We start from the raw sequence: 19,376 nt of genomic DNA on the forward strand, positions 1-19,376 counted from the left end.
CTTATCACGTCATCGCACCTCATCTCATCTACGTGAATAGAAAAAGAAAAGGATATAAGCAAAGATGTGAAAGATAAAAACAAGGATGAAGACCAATCCAAAATTTCCATATTTGTGTATGGTTCTTTTTGCAACCTGTTCAATTTAAGCTGTTTCGCATTTTGTTTTACTTCGTATTTGAAATTCAAATTTGAAATAAAGATAAATATGAAGATGAAGAAACAACTGATAACGACGAAGACAAAAAAAGGCAAAAGTGAAGATAAAGACGAAAATGGAGATAAAGGCGAAAATGGAGACAATGAGAAATACATAAGAATTTCGGTAACAGAGCTGAAATTTTCCGATAGGAATCGAAATAAAATCAGCAATAAAGGTTTCTGAAATTTATCGAATCATCGAAGTTTATAGCTATCGAAATTTATCCATGCTTTTTAAGTTATCGCAACGTATCGAATTATTCAAACTGATCAATGTTTACTAAGTTGTCGAAATCTATAGACACAGAAACTTAGTTGTCCAAATTTACGGATAGTTATCGTGCTATAAAAACGTGTGGGATTAACGAAATTTGTCAAGTTAAACAAATGTATCAAGTTATCCATATTTACTGAATTATCATTATTTATAGACTTAACGAAATATATCGAGGTGTCGTAATGCATGGAGTTCTTTCAACTTACAGAGTTATCGATAATTATTGATCTACTGAAATTGGTTGGTTCAACGAAGCGAAGTTTATGGAATTTTCAAAATATATCGATTTATCGAAATTTCAAGGTTATATAAGCTTATCGATTTATCACTGCTTATCGCATTTAATCGTCTTAACAGAGTGTAACGAGTTATCAAAATGTTTAGATAGTTTTCGAAAAATGTGGAGATGTCAAAAGTAAAAATTTATAAAGGTATCCAAAGTGTTTACATTTTTGAGTTATCTAAATTTATCGAGCCATCGAATTTCACAGTTATCGAAATTGGTCGAGTTAACGAATTTTGTTTAGTTATCGAATTTTAGTGTTCTTGAAATTCATCCTTTCTCATTCACCTCATTCATTTTCATTTTCTCGGTCAGCCACTTGCAGGCCGTTGCCTCTTTATCCTACACTAATATGTTTAGCTGTACGTCTTGTGGTTGTCGTGACAGTGCATCGGCAACGACGTTCAACTTACCCTTGCGGTATTTTATATCGAATGTATGTTGCTGTAGTTCTCGTGCCCATCTTGCAATACGTCCTGAGGGACTCTCGATCGCATTCAGCCATTTCACGGACAGGTGGTCGGTGATAACCGTGAATGCGTAACCCTCCAGGTACGGTCTCATTTTCCGTATAGCCCACACAATCACCAGACACTCCTTTTCAGTCGCAGAGTAGTTTTGCTCTACCTTGTTCAGCCGTCGACTAGCGTAGGCTATGCCTCGCTCTGCGCCATCTAACTCCTGTGTCAGTACTGTACCTAGTCCAAAATCGCTGGCATTGGTTTGTAGCGTGAAGTGCTGGAAAAAATCTGGACAGGCTAATACTGGTGCTTCCGTTAGTGCGCACCTTAATTTTTCAAAGGCCGTCTGCTGTTCATTGCCCCATTTCCATCGGCTTCCTTTCTTCAGTAATGACGTCAGAGGGTGTGCAATGTGCGAAAAATCCGGAACAAATCGCCGATACTATGACGCTACGCCCAGAAAGCGCCGTAATTCACGTGTGTTTGTTGGCGGTGTCAATTCTTTAATCGCCGCAATCTTGTCAGGATCGGTGTGAATCCCTTCTTCGCTCACCACATGACCCAGGTATTTCAAACTCTTTTGGAAAAACTCACACTTCTCTGGGTTGATCTTGAGGTTCGCCTGCCGCAATCGTCGAAACACTTCTTTCAGGTGTTCCATGTGTTGGTCTAGCGTCGCACTCGTGATGATAATATCGTCCAGATAAGCAAACGCGTGCGGTTCCAATTCTCGTCCGGTGACTTTGCCCAGCGCTCGTTGAAACGTCGCAGGCGCTGAATGTAGCTCGAACGGCATTACGCGCCACTGGAACAGACCGCGTCCTGGCACAGTGAACGCAGTATACTTCTTACTACTCTCTTCCATCGGGATTTGCCAATAGCCATTCTTCAAGTCCAGGCTGCTAATGAATTTCGCGCTTTTCAGTCGATCCAGAATGTGTTGGATTCGTGGGAGTGGGTACGCATCCGGTACCGAGCGCGCGTTAAGTTTCCGATAGTCCACGCAAAGTCTCCACTTTCCGTTTTTTCTTCTTTACGAGCACGATTGGCGCTGTGTGGGCTATGCGAGGGCTCGATGCACTGCTTCTCTATTACCTCCTGCATTTTCGGGTTTTTGGGTAAGTAGCGCTGTTTTATGGGTCGATAATCTCGCATTATAATCTTATGGGCGGCGATGTTTGTCGTCCCCGTTATCTTTTCGAATGCGAGCAACTCCTTCTTTAAGAAATTTTCGACGTCCGTCGTATCCTCGGTAGATGTGGGTTGTTCATTTGCGGCCTTTTCGCCTTCCTCAGCTCTCTCTACTTCGCGCTCGTGGTACATGCAGCCTTCGTTCGAATATCGTCCTCTGCCTTCATCGTCAATGTCTGCCCTCCGCAGCTCACTGTTGTGTTGGCCTTAGCCAGGTAGTCAGTCCCAAGGACCATGTCATCGACTAAACCTGGTAGGACGAGTAACTCGCTCCTATGTTCTTGATCGCCCACCTTTACCGCCGCCTCTATCGCTTCTGTGACCGCTATTGGTCTGCCATCTCCCATCAACACTCTTTTGTTCACTCTTCGCGACCGCTCGATTCCCAGGGTGTAAGCTGCTCTAATGCTTATAAAACTTCTTGTTGCTCCTGTATCAACCGCCGCTATTACTGCTCTACCATCCACTGTTGCTCTGGCGATTACTCGCCCTTCCGCTTGCTTAAGAATTGGTGTTACATTGACTGAGGTTGCATTACTGGAGACCCCACTCTTAGACGCGAATGGGGTCCTTGGCGGCAACAGTCTGTGTTCGAATGTTCCGCCGGCCACACATCCAACAGAATTGCTGGATATTGTTGCGACATTCGTAGGCGAAATGTCCGTCTTCGCCGAATCGTCTGCACGCCGTTCGTGGGTTTATTCGGCTAGATTCTTCGCTTTTACGTTGTTGTCCCGTAGGTGGCACATAATCACCTCCATCGTGCCGTCTCGCTGGCATCGTATACCTCTCTCTTCTCTGCTCCTCTCGGATAGTGTAGTTGCGCTCTTCATTTTGTCTCGGGGTTATTGCGCGGGCAATGCTCGTTGCGACTCCTTCTCTGCTACAATATTCTCGTAGTCTTTGGCCAGACTTACCAAATCTCCAAGAGTGTTGAATTCAGTTTGCTTAATATACAGCTGGTATTCGCTTCGGCAGTTCTTATAGATGCGTCGAAGCTTTTGTACCTCCGTATAGTCGGAATGACGCATTAGCCCTTGTAGCGCTAGTACATAGTCTTTAAATGCCTCTCTGGGCCGTTGAACACGCTGCCGTATCTCATCACCGAGTCTTTCGAAATACCGGGAATTCAAGAAGAACTGCAGGAGATCTCGCTTACACGTCTCCCAGTCTCTCCAGTGGCCGTGATTGTTTCATTACCAGACGAGAGCTCCATCCTTAAATAACTCGGGTAATGCTCGTGGAAGTGCGTCTCTTTCTATCTCGTACCCGTCGGATAATTCTTCGACGCGTTCGATGAAACCCAGCGGGTCCTTGTCGCCATCGTATTTCACGCCCCATTTGCGTACGCGGTCCATGATAGTTGGGGCTGATCGTTGTGAGTCGACGTATACTGGATACATGGGCACGTTCGGCGTTCCTCTTGTGCTGTCGTCGTTGATGGGTTGTTGTGTAGGCGGTAGTAGTAGCACTTCGGGTCTCTTCGGTGTTGGTGCGTTCCCCGCGCTTGTAGACCTCGTATGCTTAAGCGCTAAATCAGTGACACAATCGCGATAGTTCTCAGTCTCCCCTCCCTCTTGTACAAATGTAGAGAGGCGTTTACGCAGCTCCTCGACGGTCCCCAAATTGTCAAAGCCCAACTCCGTCGTATAGGTCACAAGCTCCTCTTTATTTAAGTAGTACACCCACTTTGTTTTCACCATTTTTTTTATATTTTTTTTATTTTTTTATATTTTTTTTATTATTATTTTTTTTGTTTATGTTCCTTTGTTTCACGTTACCCTCTTATTGGTAAGGAATGTTTGATTACTTTCACAGTTCTTAATTTCTGGGCTTTACCCTGTGTCTCTATCACTTTAAAGGTGTCTTTGCACTCTTGCTTGGTAGTTTTCCAAATCACTTCACTTCACTTCACTTTTCACTTTGTTATCTGTGGGTTCTCCTCCTTGGCCCTTACTGCTTCCTTTATTTATAAGGGCCCCACGTTGGGCGCCAATTGTAACGAACCCGGTTTATCCGGTCTATAGCTGGGCTGTGGCTCAGTCGGATGTTGGGTTCCCTTATCCAAACGTTAAAATAAATACGCGAATGATTCGTATAGTGACGCTTCTTTATTTCGCTATTTAGTTGGCAGCGTTTGCACGTCACACCAATATAACGTATTTCCTTGGCGGCGTTTCCACGTCACACCATATAAGTACTACTTGGCAGCGTTTTCACGTCACACCAATATAACGTATTGCTTTGGAAGCGTTTTCACATCACACCAATATAACGTATTGCTTTGGCAGCGTTTTCACGACACACCATATACCTTAACTACCTACTAAGCAACTTAGTCTTCACAATCGTTGCTTAGCCATTCCAATCTGCGTTTGCACGATCGACTGGAGTATACGACTACTCTACCAGAAGTGATCTCAAATTACATTTGCTGTTCTGTTTATACTGTCCTGCATGCAGGCAGACAGTTATCTTAACCACATTGTTGCTAATATTTTCTTTACTTCCTTTTACTTGTTCATACCTAAGTACGTATGTATGTACTTCAAATTTTAATATAAATATAAATTATTATTATTATTATTATTATATATATACATATATGTATATGTATTTAACAATTCAAAATATAATTCAGTTCAATAACATATGACAGCCAATTGTGAAGTCCCTGAGTGTAGGGACTTGGGGTCTTCACAAAACATATGTATGTATACTAGGATGGCCCATAAATGTATGAGCGAGTTTTTACATCAGATTTCCTAAACTTCAAACTCATATTAAATATATATTTTGGTCCCGATTGGAGGCGATTAAAGCGTGTTGTACAGGGGCCAAATTTCGAATTACCCAATGGAGACTCAAAAAATTAAAGTTATTTTTATTCATACTCATACCACATATACATTTTGGTCCCGATAGGAGTCAGTTAAGGAGTGTCGGAAAGAGGTAAAAGTTCAGACTACCCTATGAGGATTAAACCAATTTAAATTAAATATAAAAAAATAAAATACAATAATATGTAAAGCAGTTTTTTTGTTAAATTTCGGGAAAACCGAATTGGTAAGCTGTAGGAAATAATACCCTGTAGAAAATTGTTTTGAACCGTAAACAGTTTTTTGGCCTTATTTGATAAAAAAAAATTCAAATAAAACTCACCAAAAAATGGTTGCAGCCTTACAGCCTTATTCATAAAAAATAAAGGAGATTTAAAGAGCTCAATAAAGCCACATTTTCATACAAATTTTCAATTTATAAAGCAGTTAAAGTCATTTCTATTTTTTATGAATTTGGGTGTTAGAAGACGATTACTTTGAAGAAAAAAAGTTTAATTTTGTAACTGACAGTAATGAAAAAGTATTGAGCACTGATCTAGATCAGTTTATAAATAAAAGCAGTTTAGCGTTTTTTATACCTACGAGCAGCGTTGTGGTCTGACAGACCATTTTGAAAAATTTCACTAAAATCTTTTGGGTTCCTCAACATTTTTCGGCAAACTGTGTCATGACTTTAATAAGTTCCATGAGTATAGGACGAAAGTGTTAGCCTCGTGCCGGTGTAAAAAGCAGCTTTTTTGCTATATGTGCTCTTTTACAGGATGTGGTCTGTCAGACCAAGATAAGGAAACCCAATACCACACATAATATAGACTTTTTCTTCCCATTTAACTTTCATCTCCCTCATATGACCCGTCTGCCTCAAATCGGTTGGTTGTCGTATGAAACGGAAGTCTCCCGGTTGTGATCCGTGTGGTCGCCGGGGTCTAGCGGAACGCCGGACCGCTACCGGATGCCTTCTGGTGTCGCCACAGCACCACCTACATATGTACATAACGGGGCTCAAATGCTGCTATGTAAGCAGTTCCTAGTAGGGTACCACAGACGTTGTCACCCGAACAGGTTCATAATACAACCTCTGCATCCGACAGCCTACCGAGAGGTCATAAACATTAATCCCAGGGAGTCGGTCTTGACTTACACCAACTCCCGACCAGTGAATGCGTTTTGGAAACACAGCCACCTTCCGTAGTCATCTGCCTCGGGAGACTCGCACCACCATATTCCAACTTCGCTCTGACTACTGCAGCGAGCCAAACTCTCCCCAGTAGAATAAATTCAGATGTTCCATCTTTTCGCAAGTCCCTTAAACCCCACTCAACTAACGCTCCTCTCCCTATGGACCAACTTAGTGGGAGTGGGCCACTTCCAGGGTATCCCGTTGTTGTTGTTGTTGTAGCAGCAGTACTCAACCCCCCGGGGTTTCGTCATGGGTCATCTTCGTCCTCTGACTCGACAAGCCTGAGGCCGAGAAAGCGGGCGGCGTCGATAGGCGCGGTACATAGTGCTTCTGGTGTCAGGTTCGTGAGGTTAGAGGTGCGTGCGAAGACGTGTTGGGTGTTGTGTGGACCTTGCCCGCATGCAGGGTATGTATCTGCCATTTCTGGGTTTAGCCGAAAGAGATAGCTGTTTAGTCTGTGGCACCACCCAGAACGGAGTTGTGCTAGGCTGGTGAGGCTCCTGGCAGTGAAGAAATTTGCAAGATCGGTGAGATAGTCGCTGATTTTCCCGCAAAGGCTGTCAATATTGAGGCCCGTCACCATAACCGTGCAATCATCGGCGTAGCTCACCAAGTTAACTCCTGCTGGCGGCGGAGGGAGTTTCGCCATGTAGAGGTTGAACAGTGTCGGGGAGATTACGCTGTTTAATCCTAAGTGGCTTGGACTTGGCGTTTCGGAATTCGACGTTTCGTTCGATTGGCATCCACACAGATAGCTGTTTACCCACCGCTTCGTCCGATCTGGAAGCGACGAGTGCAGGACGTCTTGGCAAAGGGTCGCATGGTTTACCGTGCCGAAGGCCTTCGACAGGTCCACCGCGACTAGGACCGTCCTATCACAGGGTCGACGTTGGTTCAGACCCTCGCTTATCTGTGTGGTGATGGCGTTTAATGAGTAGTAGTGCTGTGCATTTTGCGGAATCCGTGTTGGTGTTGGGCTAGTTGCAGATGCTTCGTTAGACTGGGGACGGGTTGTGCTTCCACCCAGCAAACACAGTCTCTAACGTTAGAGAAATTTGGATTTCTACATTATATAACTAGAGTAATTCTCTAATCGTTCTCGAGTCGATGACGAAGTTAGAGAACTACATTAGAATTCGATTCGAGAAACAACGCTAATTCATATAAATTTAAATAAAGTTGTGTTTGTTTACAAATAATCCAGTAACTTCCCAGCAACTCTCCAGTAACTTTATTTCTAAGAATTCACTCTCATAGAAAAATTTTCCAAAAAACTACGCGAACGCAAATCCAGTAATAATTTGCAAGTTTCATGAACAGCTGATAAATTGGTTGTTTATTCGCAGCAAATTTCTAATAAAACAATATATTTTATATTTAAATAATTTTATTTTGTGAAATTCAACAATAAAAACCTACAAACAGTTTCCTTATTAGTTTAAATTTCATCCAGCACCATGCGATCAGCTGTTTTTCGTACTGGCAGATTCTTACAAGTAAAAATTTATCCAGTAAAATCCAGTAAAAACTTGCAACTTCAACTGTCATTTTTCGCTCTCTCAATTTCCCCTACTTTGCAAGTTTTTGTGNTGGGTCATCTTCGTCCTCTGACTCGACAAGCCTGAGGCCGAGAAAGCGGGCGGCGTCGATAGGCGCGGTACATAGTGCTTCTGGTGTCAGGTTCGTGAGGTTAGAGGTGCGTGCGAAGACGTGTTGGGTGTTGTGTGGACCTTGCCCGCATGCAGGGTATGTATCTGCCATTTCTGGGTTTAGCCGAAAGAGATAGCTGTTTAGTCTGTGGCACCACCCAGAACGGAGTTGTGCTAGGCTGGTGAGGCTCCTGGCAGTGAAGAAATTTGCAAGATCGGTGAGATAGTCGCTGATTTTCCCGCAAAGGCTGTCAATATTGGGGCCCGTCACCATAACCGTGCAATCATCGGCGTAGCTCACCAAGTTAACTCCTGCTGGCGGCGGAGGGAGTTTCGCCATGTAGAGGTTGAACAGTGTCGGGGAGATTACGCTGTTTAATCCTAAGTGGCTTGGACTTGGCGTTTCGGAATTCGACGTTTCGTTCGATTGGCATCCACACAGATAGCTGTTTACCCACCGCTTCGTCCGATCTGGAAGCGACGAGTGCAGGACGTCTTGGCAAAGGGTCGCATGGTTTACCGTGCCGAAGGCCTTCGACAGGTCCACCGCGACTAGGACCGTCCTATCACAGGGTCGACGTTGGNTTTTAAAATGCTGGAACGTCAGAAAAAAATCATGGCCGAAGAATTGAGGGAATGAATTTACCTTGTAAATGGTTTTACCATGAAAACGCCAAATCATGAAAACTCGTAAAAAATTTTACTGGCTTTTACTGGAAATGAGTAAACAAACACAACTTAAGTAATATTCAAAATGAAGCAATCATAAATTATTTTTAAGTTCAAATGATTTATTATTATTTTATTTGCAAATACATTTCATACAAATTTTACAAACAAAACGTTTTATTTAATAAAGCAAAATAGCTGTTTGAAATTCACATTCGAATCCCATTAGAGATCAACTTTAGAATTCGATTAGAGAAATAATATCTTCTAGAGTCGAGAACTATGGGCTTGTTCGAGTTGCAATCACAACCGCAGTGTTGCGCGAATTATTAAAGTATCACGTTCTGTGTGAATTTCAAGCAATGTATTATCAGTTGGGTAGTTGCAACAATGTTGCCATTTTTCGTCAGTACGGCAGTAATGCCGCTTTTATTACGTGCCTCGAACAGGCCCTATGTCCCATTTTTGTTGAGATCGGTATGAGTCTCGATAGTTTTTCGAGTCCTTCTCTAACTTTTGAGATTGGACTAACTAACCTCAATGTTTGCTGGGCATTATCTTTGCCACTGGGAATAGGAGGGAGATTGGTCGGTAAGGGTCTCCTGCGTCCGCCTTCTTACCTGGGTTAAGGAGGGGAATGANTAGTTGCAACTATGTTGCCATTTTTCGTCAGTACGGCAGTAATGCCGCTTTTATTACGTGCCTCGAACAGGCCCTATGTCCCATTTTTGTTGAGATCGGTATGAGTCTCGATAGTTTTTCGAGTCCTTCTCTAACTTTTGAGATTGGACTAACTAACCTCAATGTTTGCTGGGCATTATCTTTGCCACTGGGAATAGGAGGGAGATTGGTCGGTAAGGGTCTCCTGCGTCCGCCTTCTTACCTGGGTTAAGGAGGGGAATGATCCTACCCATTTTCCACATCTCAGGGATGATCAGGGTGGACAGTGACAAGTTGAAGGCTGCTGTGATATACTCGACTCACGCTGGCCCTAGCTTTTTCAGCATCTGCATCGAGATTCCGTCAGGGCCTAACGCCTTGGATGCCTTGGCGTTCTTTACAGCTGCCTGCGTCTCTTCTGGTGTAAATCACGTTAGTGTGTCTCGGGGCGGAGTTTGTGTGCTTTTTGTAGCACACTGCTTCGCGCTATGGGACTACAGCGGCCAAAAGTAGTAAAAACGGATTAGCGAATTCTGATGCATAGTAATTACGCAGATGCATAGAAAAATATCCAGCTAACTCAAACCAAAAANCTTGGCGTTCTTTACAGCTGCCTGCGTCTCTTCTGGTGTAAATCACGTTAGTGTGTCTCGGGGCGGAGTTTGTGTGCTTTTTGTAGCACACTGCTTCGCGCTATGGGACTACAGCGGCCAAAAGTAGTAAAAACGGATTAGCGAATTCTGATGCATAGTAATTACGCAGATGCATAGAAAAATATCCAGCTAACTCAAACCAAAAAGAATTTTTGATAAGAATGCATATTTGCAATCATAACACGAGCTTAAAGTAGGAGCAATGCGAAAAACTAAATTTGTAAGCAAAAATTTTGATTTTGTCGCAAGTAATTTGAATTTATTTGCCACTTGTGCGGATATATAAAAAGCCAATCTAATTGATGAGCAGTTTTTGAATATATCTGTGGTCAAACATTGCTTTAAATTTTTATAAATCTTTTGAAATGTATTAAACAGCTTACCTTGAAACTCTACATAATTATGTGAGTGTAAAAGTTTTCGAGTGCTTACTTTAAAATGGGATTCAAAGTTCTTTTTCCGGAAAAGGTGTCTAAACTTGACGATGATGGAATAACTAGTTTAAAGAAATTATTTGATTTTTACTGTGGCGATTTGGATGGAGATTTTGAAGATGTTAAAATGGAAATAGATATTTGGTATAAAATTTGTTTCAACTTGAAACCTGAAGAGAGGCCAAAAAAAGTTTACCAAGCTATGCAGCTGTGTCGAAAGGACATGTTACCAAATATATTCAATTTATTTACCATTCTAGTAACTCTCCCCATAACAACATGCGAGTATGAAAGATCATTTTCATCACTCCGTAGACTTAAAACATATTTAAGAAGCACAATGTCACAAGGACGATTGAACGGTTTAGCACTTCTTTATTTGTATAGGGAACTCACTCCCACAGTGGAAAAAATTATAGACAAACTTGCCGAGACATCGAGGAAAATTGACATAAAAGTGTAAAAACTTCATGGAATTAAATAATTTATTTTTTTAAATTCTTTTTAAAATTTTGTATTACTTTTGAAAGCTGAGCGGATCTTGTGTTTGTAGAACTTTTGATTAAACAAGTAATTTCTAGGCAAAAACACAACTTCAATTCTCATATAAAAATTTAGAAGTACCATTAATTTCTTAAAAATGTTTGAATTCCTTGTTAATTTTATGTAAATAAAGTGCAATTTATGAAACTTTAAGAGAGTACCTATATTAATTTATTACATACTGTACATAAAACTTGCATAAATGTATTTTAAAGAGCGTATTATCTGAAGCTAAAATTCAGTATTTTCTGGTGGTATATCTTTAGAAGTATAAACCCCCCCTCCCCCTGGTTTTTGTATCTTAATCCCGTTAAACTAATCACATTTTCTTGCCAGCTACCAACAGGGTTGCTTAAGTAGCTAAAAGGAAATTTTACCCGAGTTGAGCGTTCCTTTGTCGCTCGCTTACAAAAAAATGCAGCTAATTTAGAAATTGTCAAAAATATGCCTTTTTATCAAAAAGTTGTTTACCAGGGTGTCTTTGACCTAGTGGTTGGTACTGAATTAAAGAATGCACACACATAAAAGATTACAACCTTTTCAATACTCATTCAGTGTTAAACCTTTTTTAATTTGGCATTGGTTTTTTCAAACTTGCCATGAATATGTTCATATTCATAGCTTAACCTCAATCTTAAGCGAACATAACCTCAATCTTATATTACGTTCAAATTGGCCCCATTTAACTTGTGAAATGAAAAAGAGCTTTTTGGAAAACACAATCGTCCACATTGAACATTTGGAGTTAACTTTGACGGTTGTTTGATTACCAATAAAAATTCGAAAAAAAATATTCAAAATCAAGTTTTTGTGTTTCAATTCAAAATGTTTAGTTCCTATGCACTATTTATCTCTGCGTACGATGAGACATCATGGGAAATAACTAAATACCGCCTTTGCCTCTTTTTTGGCGGGCAGACAGGCATACAATTTTGATATTTTTTGATAATTTTTAATATTTTGCAGAATATAAATTTTTTGAACGTTGGCGTGTCACTAGAAAGCTTTTGGGTCTTTCTTATTGGTCGGAGCAGAAGCTTTCTGATACAACTCTGCGCTGCTGCGCTGAACTGGTTTTCAAACGAGTTAAATGATTTAACTGGTTCAATTTCCCAACAACAAGTGCATGCGATTTAACTTGTTTATGAACATGTTTTTTTCATTTAACTGGTTTAAGCCTATTTAACATATTTAGCTCGTCAATTTGAACGTAGTATTAAGCGAAGAATAAGTAATGAAAACTGAATAGAAAAAAATTGTTGATTTAAAATTGAAAATGATTTCACACTTACACAGCTCTGGAGCATACATACATTAAACAATTATAACATTTCCTGAGCTTTCATTTGCGAGGATCTGAACAAAAAACAATGATTTATTTGTTTTTATCGTATGTGGCTAATAAAATTAGAAAATACCCATATATGTAATACTCCTATATTGGCAGTAAGAGCTAGTACCGTCCGAAAACACTACAGTACAGATATATCAATAAACACGTACGAAAGAAAAGGAACACATACGTTTATAAATAAACATGTAGACAACACATATACAAAAACGGCACTCAAGTACACAATACATTGACAAAAACGGTAGTAGACTGTCTCGCTTTGATTTCGGAATGCTTACACATTGAGAAGTTAGCTTACTGCCAATATAGAAGTATTACATATATGAAAATACCTAATTTTCTGAAACTTTAGTGGTATTTTCCATTTTTGTGTTTTATAAAATTTGCTTTCGGATGTCAACAAACAGCAGCTGTAATGGCAATTTGACTTTTTGCACATTTTTTGCCAGGAAAAAAGTTCTGGCTGCTTCGATCCAAATATGGAAAGTATTCGCTTTCTTCTACCGATTTTTCTAGCTTGAGGAACGTTTTCTGGGCATACATCTACTATCTTCACGATGCCTACAACGTGGCGATTCTGCAATGCCATAGGTACATTTATGGTAGCGTGTACTCGCCGCATCGACATCGCCGATAATTAACATGTTCCCTTTTTCTGTAATCGTACAATTCTCTAATATATATTTAAGTTTCGCCGCAGCCGACATTACTCCAATTAGTTCGGTCAAATAGGGACCCAAGGCCCTGAATAAACTCTTGAAAAGCACAGAAAAGTCCCAAGCCTTTTCATTTTGCCAATTAGTTCACCGTGCAATTTCACGAGAGCCATAGTACTCGGTTTTACCATATCACGCAGAGATCGAGTTCCTAGCATCTTTTGGAATTAATCGTGACGGACATCAAAACTTTAGCTCGACCTGACTATCCCTAAAAAAAATTAAGGCATCGGCTCCGAGTCTAATAACTGCGTCTACGTACCTCAACACTGCAGGGCTTTCAGACATTTACATATGTGCAAACCGAATGGAAGAAGGGACAAAAAACCAATATTCTTCTAAGACTAATTGATCATTGTTTCTTTTAACACAGTAGACTGAAGTCAAAGTATATATTAAATTCCATCAAATCCGTTGTTATTTCAGAAAGAACAGTTTCGGAAAGGAAAACAACTATAAGTAAACTACGTTTGATATACATAAGTTTCAAGCAGAATTCCATTTGCTTTCTTAGTAGGTACATTTATAGTACATATATAAAAAATGAAAACTGAAACAAATTGTGGGAACGTTTTTCCCAAACATATCTGACAAACATGCGTTACGAATACATACATACATATGTACATCTTAGCTAACATGTTTGCATGCATAAAAAACTAATGCAAAGTCCTAACTCAACTTACGTCCGAGTCAAATGAGGTAAGCTTGCTTAAAAGTGCTGTCCGCTTTTGCGCCAGCATATCCTTAAACATCTCCGTAGTCGACTGTCCATCCTGACTGTCGGCCGAAGACATACGCCTATTTGCAGCCGAAGTCGCTGCTGTGCCAACCATGTGCCCAGCACGATCAGTTTGTGAGGAACTTTTACGCGATTCCTGCGGCGATGCCCATTCGCTGCCCAAACCTGAGTTCGAATCCATAGGACTTGATGGAGAACGGAGATTCTCACGGCTTCCCATGGGACTTGTCGCATGACTGGATAGCAAACTCGAAGACATGTCGGTAGTTTCATTAAGCTCTTTGCTCCAATAGTGAGTGTGTGCGATCTCCATCATTTGAAATGCCGACGCCATGCCACCTAGCCCAAAATTGGAATAAGTGACCTCAAATCCAGCTGTTAGAGCCTGTAGACACTTTAACATGCCTTTCCAAACCGGTTTTGGAACACACTGCAATCGAATATTTTTAGCAATAAGGAGAAAACTATGCGAAAGTTAAATATCTGCATACACTTACCACATCGTCTATGTGATCGTCTGGCATAATTTTCTTGTCCAAAGTTTTATTGAGTTTACTCAGCACCAACGTACGATAGGATTCGTCTTCCATTAGTTTTTTTAAACGATTCATCTTCAACCAACCAACACCCTCTCCGGCTAGTACCTGTGTGATGACATCCTTCAAAAAGGTCTGATTTTCTGAATTACTGTGCGAGCGTTCTTGATTTTGTTGCCGCGTGATGTCTTCCTGCGTTTGTCCCGGCCCAGAGTGTTTGATGAGTGGTGTGCGTTCTACTAGACCTTTTCGACTTGGAAATGGGTCGAAATTAACACCCGCTTTTGATTTTTGCTGCATGTTGCCAGCACTCTGATGTACGCGGGGTTGTTGTTGTTGCTTTTGCTGATTCTCTGCGATTTTTATGCAAATAGTTTACTTTCTAAAGTTTATGTATTTGTAGTTAGCAGAAATTGGCTTACTTTTGCCACCGAACATGCCTGAAAACATGGTGGACGTCGAAGAGGCAATTCCATTGAAGTCGCTGCCAATCGATGAAAAAAAGTTGCCGCCGGAGCCTTGCATTTGTTTTTGTGTAGCAATTTGCTGCCCCGGTGCATGACTATGATCTTCCATCTTAATGATGCCCTTCTTGGTTGCCGCTTCCTTAGCAGTTTTCGTAAGATCGCCAATGGTGGACTTGCTGACGTAGGTCAAATCGTCGAAGGTATGTTTGCTGACGCCAGCAGCCTGCTTGGAAACTTCTAAAGCTTGCTTGGATGCTTCTCCGGCAGCTTTCTTAGCGTGCAGCGTAAACTGTGCCGTCAAGGAATGGAAAGTTTATTAGAAAGGTTTTTTCTACATTCTTTTGGTGCAAAAAGAAAAGAAAGTGAGAACTGAGATATTACTTATGTAAAACAGGCAAAATAGAAAAGAATAATTTGAACAGTGATCATAATACTCGATAGAGATTGTTGTGAGTCTCGTGCGTGATTCAATGTAAAAAAGCGCGATACCAAGTACTTTGTGGTAGAAGATAATGTGATCCTTTTTGAAAAATGGTGAAAATGTTTATTTCTAAGTATTGCATCTAATATTTTTTTAGCGAAATTCGAAACCTCTGATCATTTGCTATGTTTTACTTCAAGAATGGCTCTTTAAGTTACAAACCTTTTCAAAAGTGTGTCGCATTTTTTCGTCAAACTCTTCTGGTATACTACCTTCCACAGAATGTTGCTAACAATAATTGTTTTCAGAAACCAAAGATTATGTTAAATTAAATACCAAAATAACAAAGTTAAAGAACAAAACAGCGCGTAGACAGTTAAAACCGTGGACCGTGCAAATTTTAAAAGTATCTACTACCATTTTAAATTCTAAGTTGCTTGAAAAAATATAAATTTTATTTCGCTTACTGTTTACAGTACAACAAACAACCCGCCTTCGATGTAACACATGGAATGGAATCATTCTAACGAAGTTTAAATTTCTATTCAATATGAATAGAAATACTTATGTATATATATACATTAGGGAGGTTTAAAAATAAGTACATTCGGAAGTTTTATGCTACAACCCCGTTTTATGCTACAACCTGTTTTTTTATTTCAAAATCAAAAAATATTTAGTGGTCGCTCAAAGCTCTTATAGTTTTCCATGTACTTTATATGGGAGAAAATTTTTCGTAGAAATGGTATAGAAACCTTTATTTTTCGATCGGGAAACTCTTTTTCTCTTCAATTTCTTCCAACAATTATACCTAATTGGGTACTATTATTTTCCAACCTAAAAATATGGGCCGTCAAGAATTCTATACCATTTCTGCGAAAAAAAAAAATGTTTTTCCATATACGTGAAAAAATTTGAGGCGCTTTGAGCGACCTCTACGTATTATTCTGATTTAAAAATAAAAAACAGGGGTATATTTTTTTGGTAAATAAAAAAAANCTTTGAGCGACCTCTACGTATTATTTTGATTTAAAAATAAAAAACAGGGGTATATTTTTTTGGTAAATAAAAAAAAGTACTAGGGAGTTGTAGCATTAAAATACCAAAAAATACCGACTTACTTATCTTATGAACGCCATAATGTACATAGTATATATGTATTTTATGTGTATCAGAACAAGTTTACATCCCACACAGCTCGCAACGAGGTCGAAATAAGTAATTTATATTCTCATACAGTCTGATCTAGGCATATTGACTAATACTGGTATTCAGTAAGGCAATTTCAGCTTAAGTCACTAAATGTACGACTATCAATTAGTGAATCTTTTGAGATGATTTGTGTATTCAGTATGAGAGAGTCACAAATTTATTGTGAACGACTCAGAGTCAGCCGACAAATTAGTGACTTTTTCTGAGACTAGAGACGTGAGATAGCTTACTGACCAAATGTTCTAAAAATAGATAATCACCACGAAAAGTCACTATTAGTGACTAGAGACTGCTTACTGAATACAAGGGTGAAAGCACAGTGAATTTACAGTCCGTCAGCCAACATTCTCAGAGTAGCCATAAAGATTACCTTACCGGTTTGAAATTTATTAAAATGTTGATATTATCTTAATATGTGTATGTATTCAAATTTTAGAAAAAGACAAAATAGATATATTGTTCGGACCATTTTAAAATATGGGAAAAGATCGACTGGGATCTGCGGCTCGCTGATGTTACGGGCATAAAAAAGGCCGATAGACTATCCAAGGAAAGCACTGTACCGATTTTAATATAAACGTTTTAGCACAAGTCACAAAATAAGTCAAGTCTCGCTAGAGATCCACAGGATGGTTGATATAATTACTGGGCAGCATTTTACAAGACACCAGCATTAAAACATCCACAAATTCGCAAACGACTCTCAATCCTGCTTAAATAAGCAACTCTTATTCGACTGGCATAAATGGGCCGTGGGATTCCGTCTCCCAATTACTCCGTACGGCCGCGGAAGAGATTGTTGGTTATTACGGGTAGCCACCGCGCAGAAACAACTGGTATAACGAAAAGTGCCAAGCAGCTGCTGCACAGAAATACACAACATAAAAAGCTACCCTGCAGCCAATGGCGACAATGTATAAGGACAAACCTCACGACCCTTCACTCTACCAAAACTAAGTGAGAACAGCACTGGTCCAGAATCGGCATAAATATACTACTGATGCGGGCTGTTGTCTAACCACATCATTGGTATACCAAAAGGCATAGCCTTCTTCTTTTCACTTTTCCATTGCAAAACACTTGAATAGCAATTAAAGCAAACTTTTTAGGAGCATAGTTTACGTCAGTGATAAACTCTTGCGAGAAATATTGTTTATAGGCTTCCAAAAAACAATCACTCGCATTGCCACATTTTTCATCGCTTGCTATGAAACGTCCACAAACATTACAAAAATGGTCCATTTTACATTTTGGTTCCGACAGTTTTAACACAATATATATTATACAATGTTGTTTTTGTTATTTTTATGAAACCGATGCACTTAACTTAAATCACTCACAAAATGAAATAAGTTCCAAAAAAATTAATAGCGAATTTTATCACGACCGAGCGAAAATTAAAAGACATCAGCTTCGGCTGAGTTTCGAGTCTTAACTGAATCTTTATTTTTGATATTAGTTCGCTTGTACGAAATAAATAAAAATCGCTACCTGTGCGGTAGTTGGAAACAAAAAAGGGGAAGACGAGGAAAAAGAAGAAGAAGGGGAAGACATTTATTGCATTTGACTGCAAAATTCGAAGGTCGATTAAAAAAAAATTCGAACNGGAGACGAGGAAAAAGAAGAAGAAGGGGAAGACATTTATTGCATTTGACTGCAAAATTCGAAGGTCGATTAAAAAAAAATTCGAACTAACATAAACAAACGCCGCGATACGGGTCTTCTAATTTAGCCTCTATTTTCACCCCTCACTCTCAGAATCGACCTAACTTTTGCTAACCTGAATTTGTTCCACAGTGTTGTTATAGCAGTGCAAAATATGCATAACTGTACTATTAGTGTTGTGCTTATAGCTGAGTGCGCAAATATGCTTGCCACAATTTGTTGATATCCAGAGAGGGTCAGGGTTCGAATTCTACTACAGGCAACATGCAAAGACGTTTGTAGTAAGATCAATTACATTTCTGATTGCTTTTAATATTATTTTCCCTCAGTGTAACTGGTGCCAATTGGAAACATCAACAGGCCTATTCTGAGTTGGTAACAAAAATTTTGTTACCAATAAATAAAGTTCCTGGTAGATTTTAAACCCTTTTCGCATTGTGCGCACTGGTAAATTTTGTTAACATCTCATAAGCAGGTAACAAAATATTGCCCTGTGAAGTATGCAACACCAGATTTCATAGCTGAATTGTTGAAATGATTAAGTTGTTACCAAGGTACTTAGAATTGCGGTTACAAGCAGTGGTGTTATTTTTTGGTAACAAACTTATCCGATGTCAAAATGTTCGGTAACAACCAGAATAGGCCTGTAAGTGAAGCCAATTACCACTCAACCTGGTCCTTCCTTTCCTCTGCAACTAGCAGTGGGCACCACATGCATGTCCTAATCAGCGTAGCTGCGGCATTTTAAAGCTCAGCGTCTCTTGCAGTCACAAAGTGTGACTTTCGCTAGTCAAAAGAAGATTTTGCTGCTAGATTGCCTAGTCAGCCCAAAGTAGAACTTGTTAGCAGGAGGGCGTACATTCTCTTTATGTTTTTATTTGGCGATTTTCGAATTCAGGAAACTGAAAATCAAATAGAATTAATTTTACGTTTTGAAAATGGCAGCACTGATTGACTTATTTGGTTTGATCTGCGCATTTGTGTTAGTGGTAAGCGTAAATGTATTTATGTACGTATATATGTACATATACATATATATAAAGTCGTGAATGCTTTTTTATTTGCTACTATGTATGTATGTATTTTGAAGAGGCCCCTGCAGAACACCGATGTTTTTTCGATATAAAATCAGTTTATAGGACATTAGACGCCAAATTCAATAAATATGTATTTTGCAAGTATATACGAGTAAATACGGGTATATATATATATATATATATATA

The 19,376-nt window shown here is 39.6% G+C and overlaps 1 protein-coding gene across 12 annotated transcripts in view; it reads right to left on the bottom strand.

Annotated features, from left to right (window-relative positions):
• Positions 1-19,376, bottom strand: part of Rab3-GEF (Rab3 GDP-GTP exchange factor) — a 224,210-nt gene that overhangs the window by 156,943 nt on the left and 47,891 nt on the right. For 9 of the 12 annotated variants that reach the window (XR_001849260.1, XM_017632698.1, XM_017632658.1 and 6 more), the window contains 4 exons: positions 15,499-15,564; positions 14,811-15,144; positions 14,350-14,741; positions 13,797-14,282 (listed from right to left, as the gene is read on the bottom strand). Coding sequence is in view for 11 of the 12 variants with exons in the window: in XM_017632698.1 (XP_017488187.1) it covers positions 13,797-14,282; positions 14,350-14,741; positions 14,811-15,144; positions 15,499-15,564 (1,278 nt within the window). In the remaining variant the exon portion in view is untranslated. The remainder of the gene's footprint in view (positions 1-13,796; positions 14,283-14,349; positions 14,742-14,810; positions 15,145-15,498; positions 15,565-19,376) is intronic. The other 3 variants (XM_017632680.1, XM_017632673.1, XM_017632666.1) reach the window with 1 other exon arrangement.

The sequence above is a fragment of the Rhagoletis zephyria genome, unplaced genomic scaffold, assembly GCF_001687245.7.
Source record: "Rhagoletis zephyria isolate East Lansing unplaced genomic scaffold, Rhagoletis_zephyria_1.1 Rzeph_scaffold_00099, whole genome shotgun sequence".
In the NCBI taxonomy this organism is placed as follows: domain Eukaryota; kingdom Metazoa; phylum Arthropoda; class Insecta; order Diptera; family Tephritidae; genus Rhagoletis; species Rhagoletis zephyria.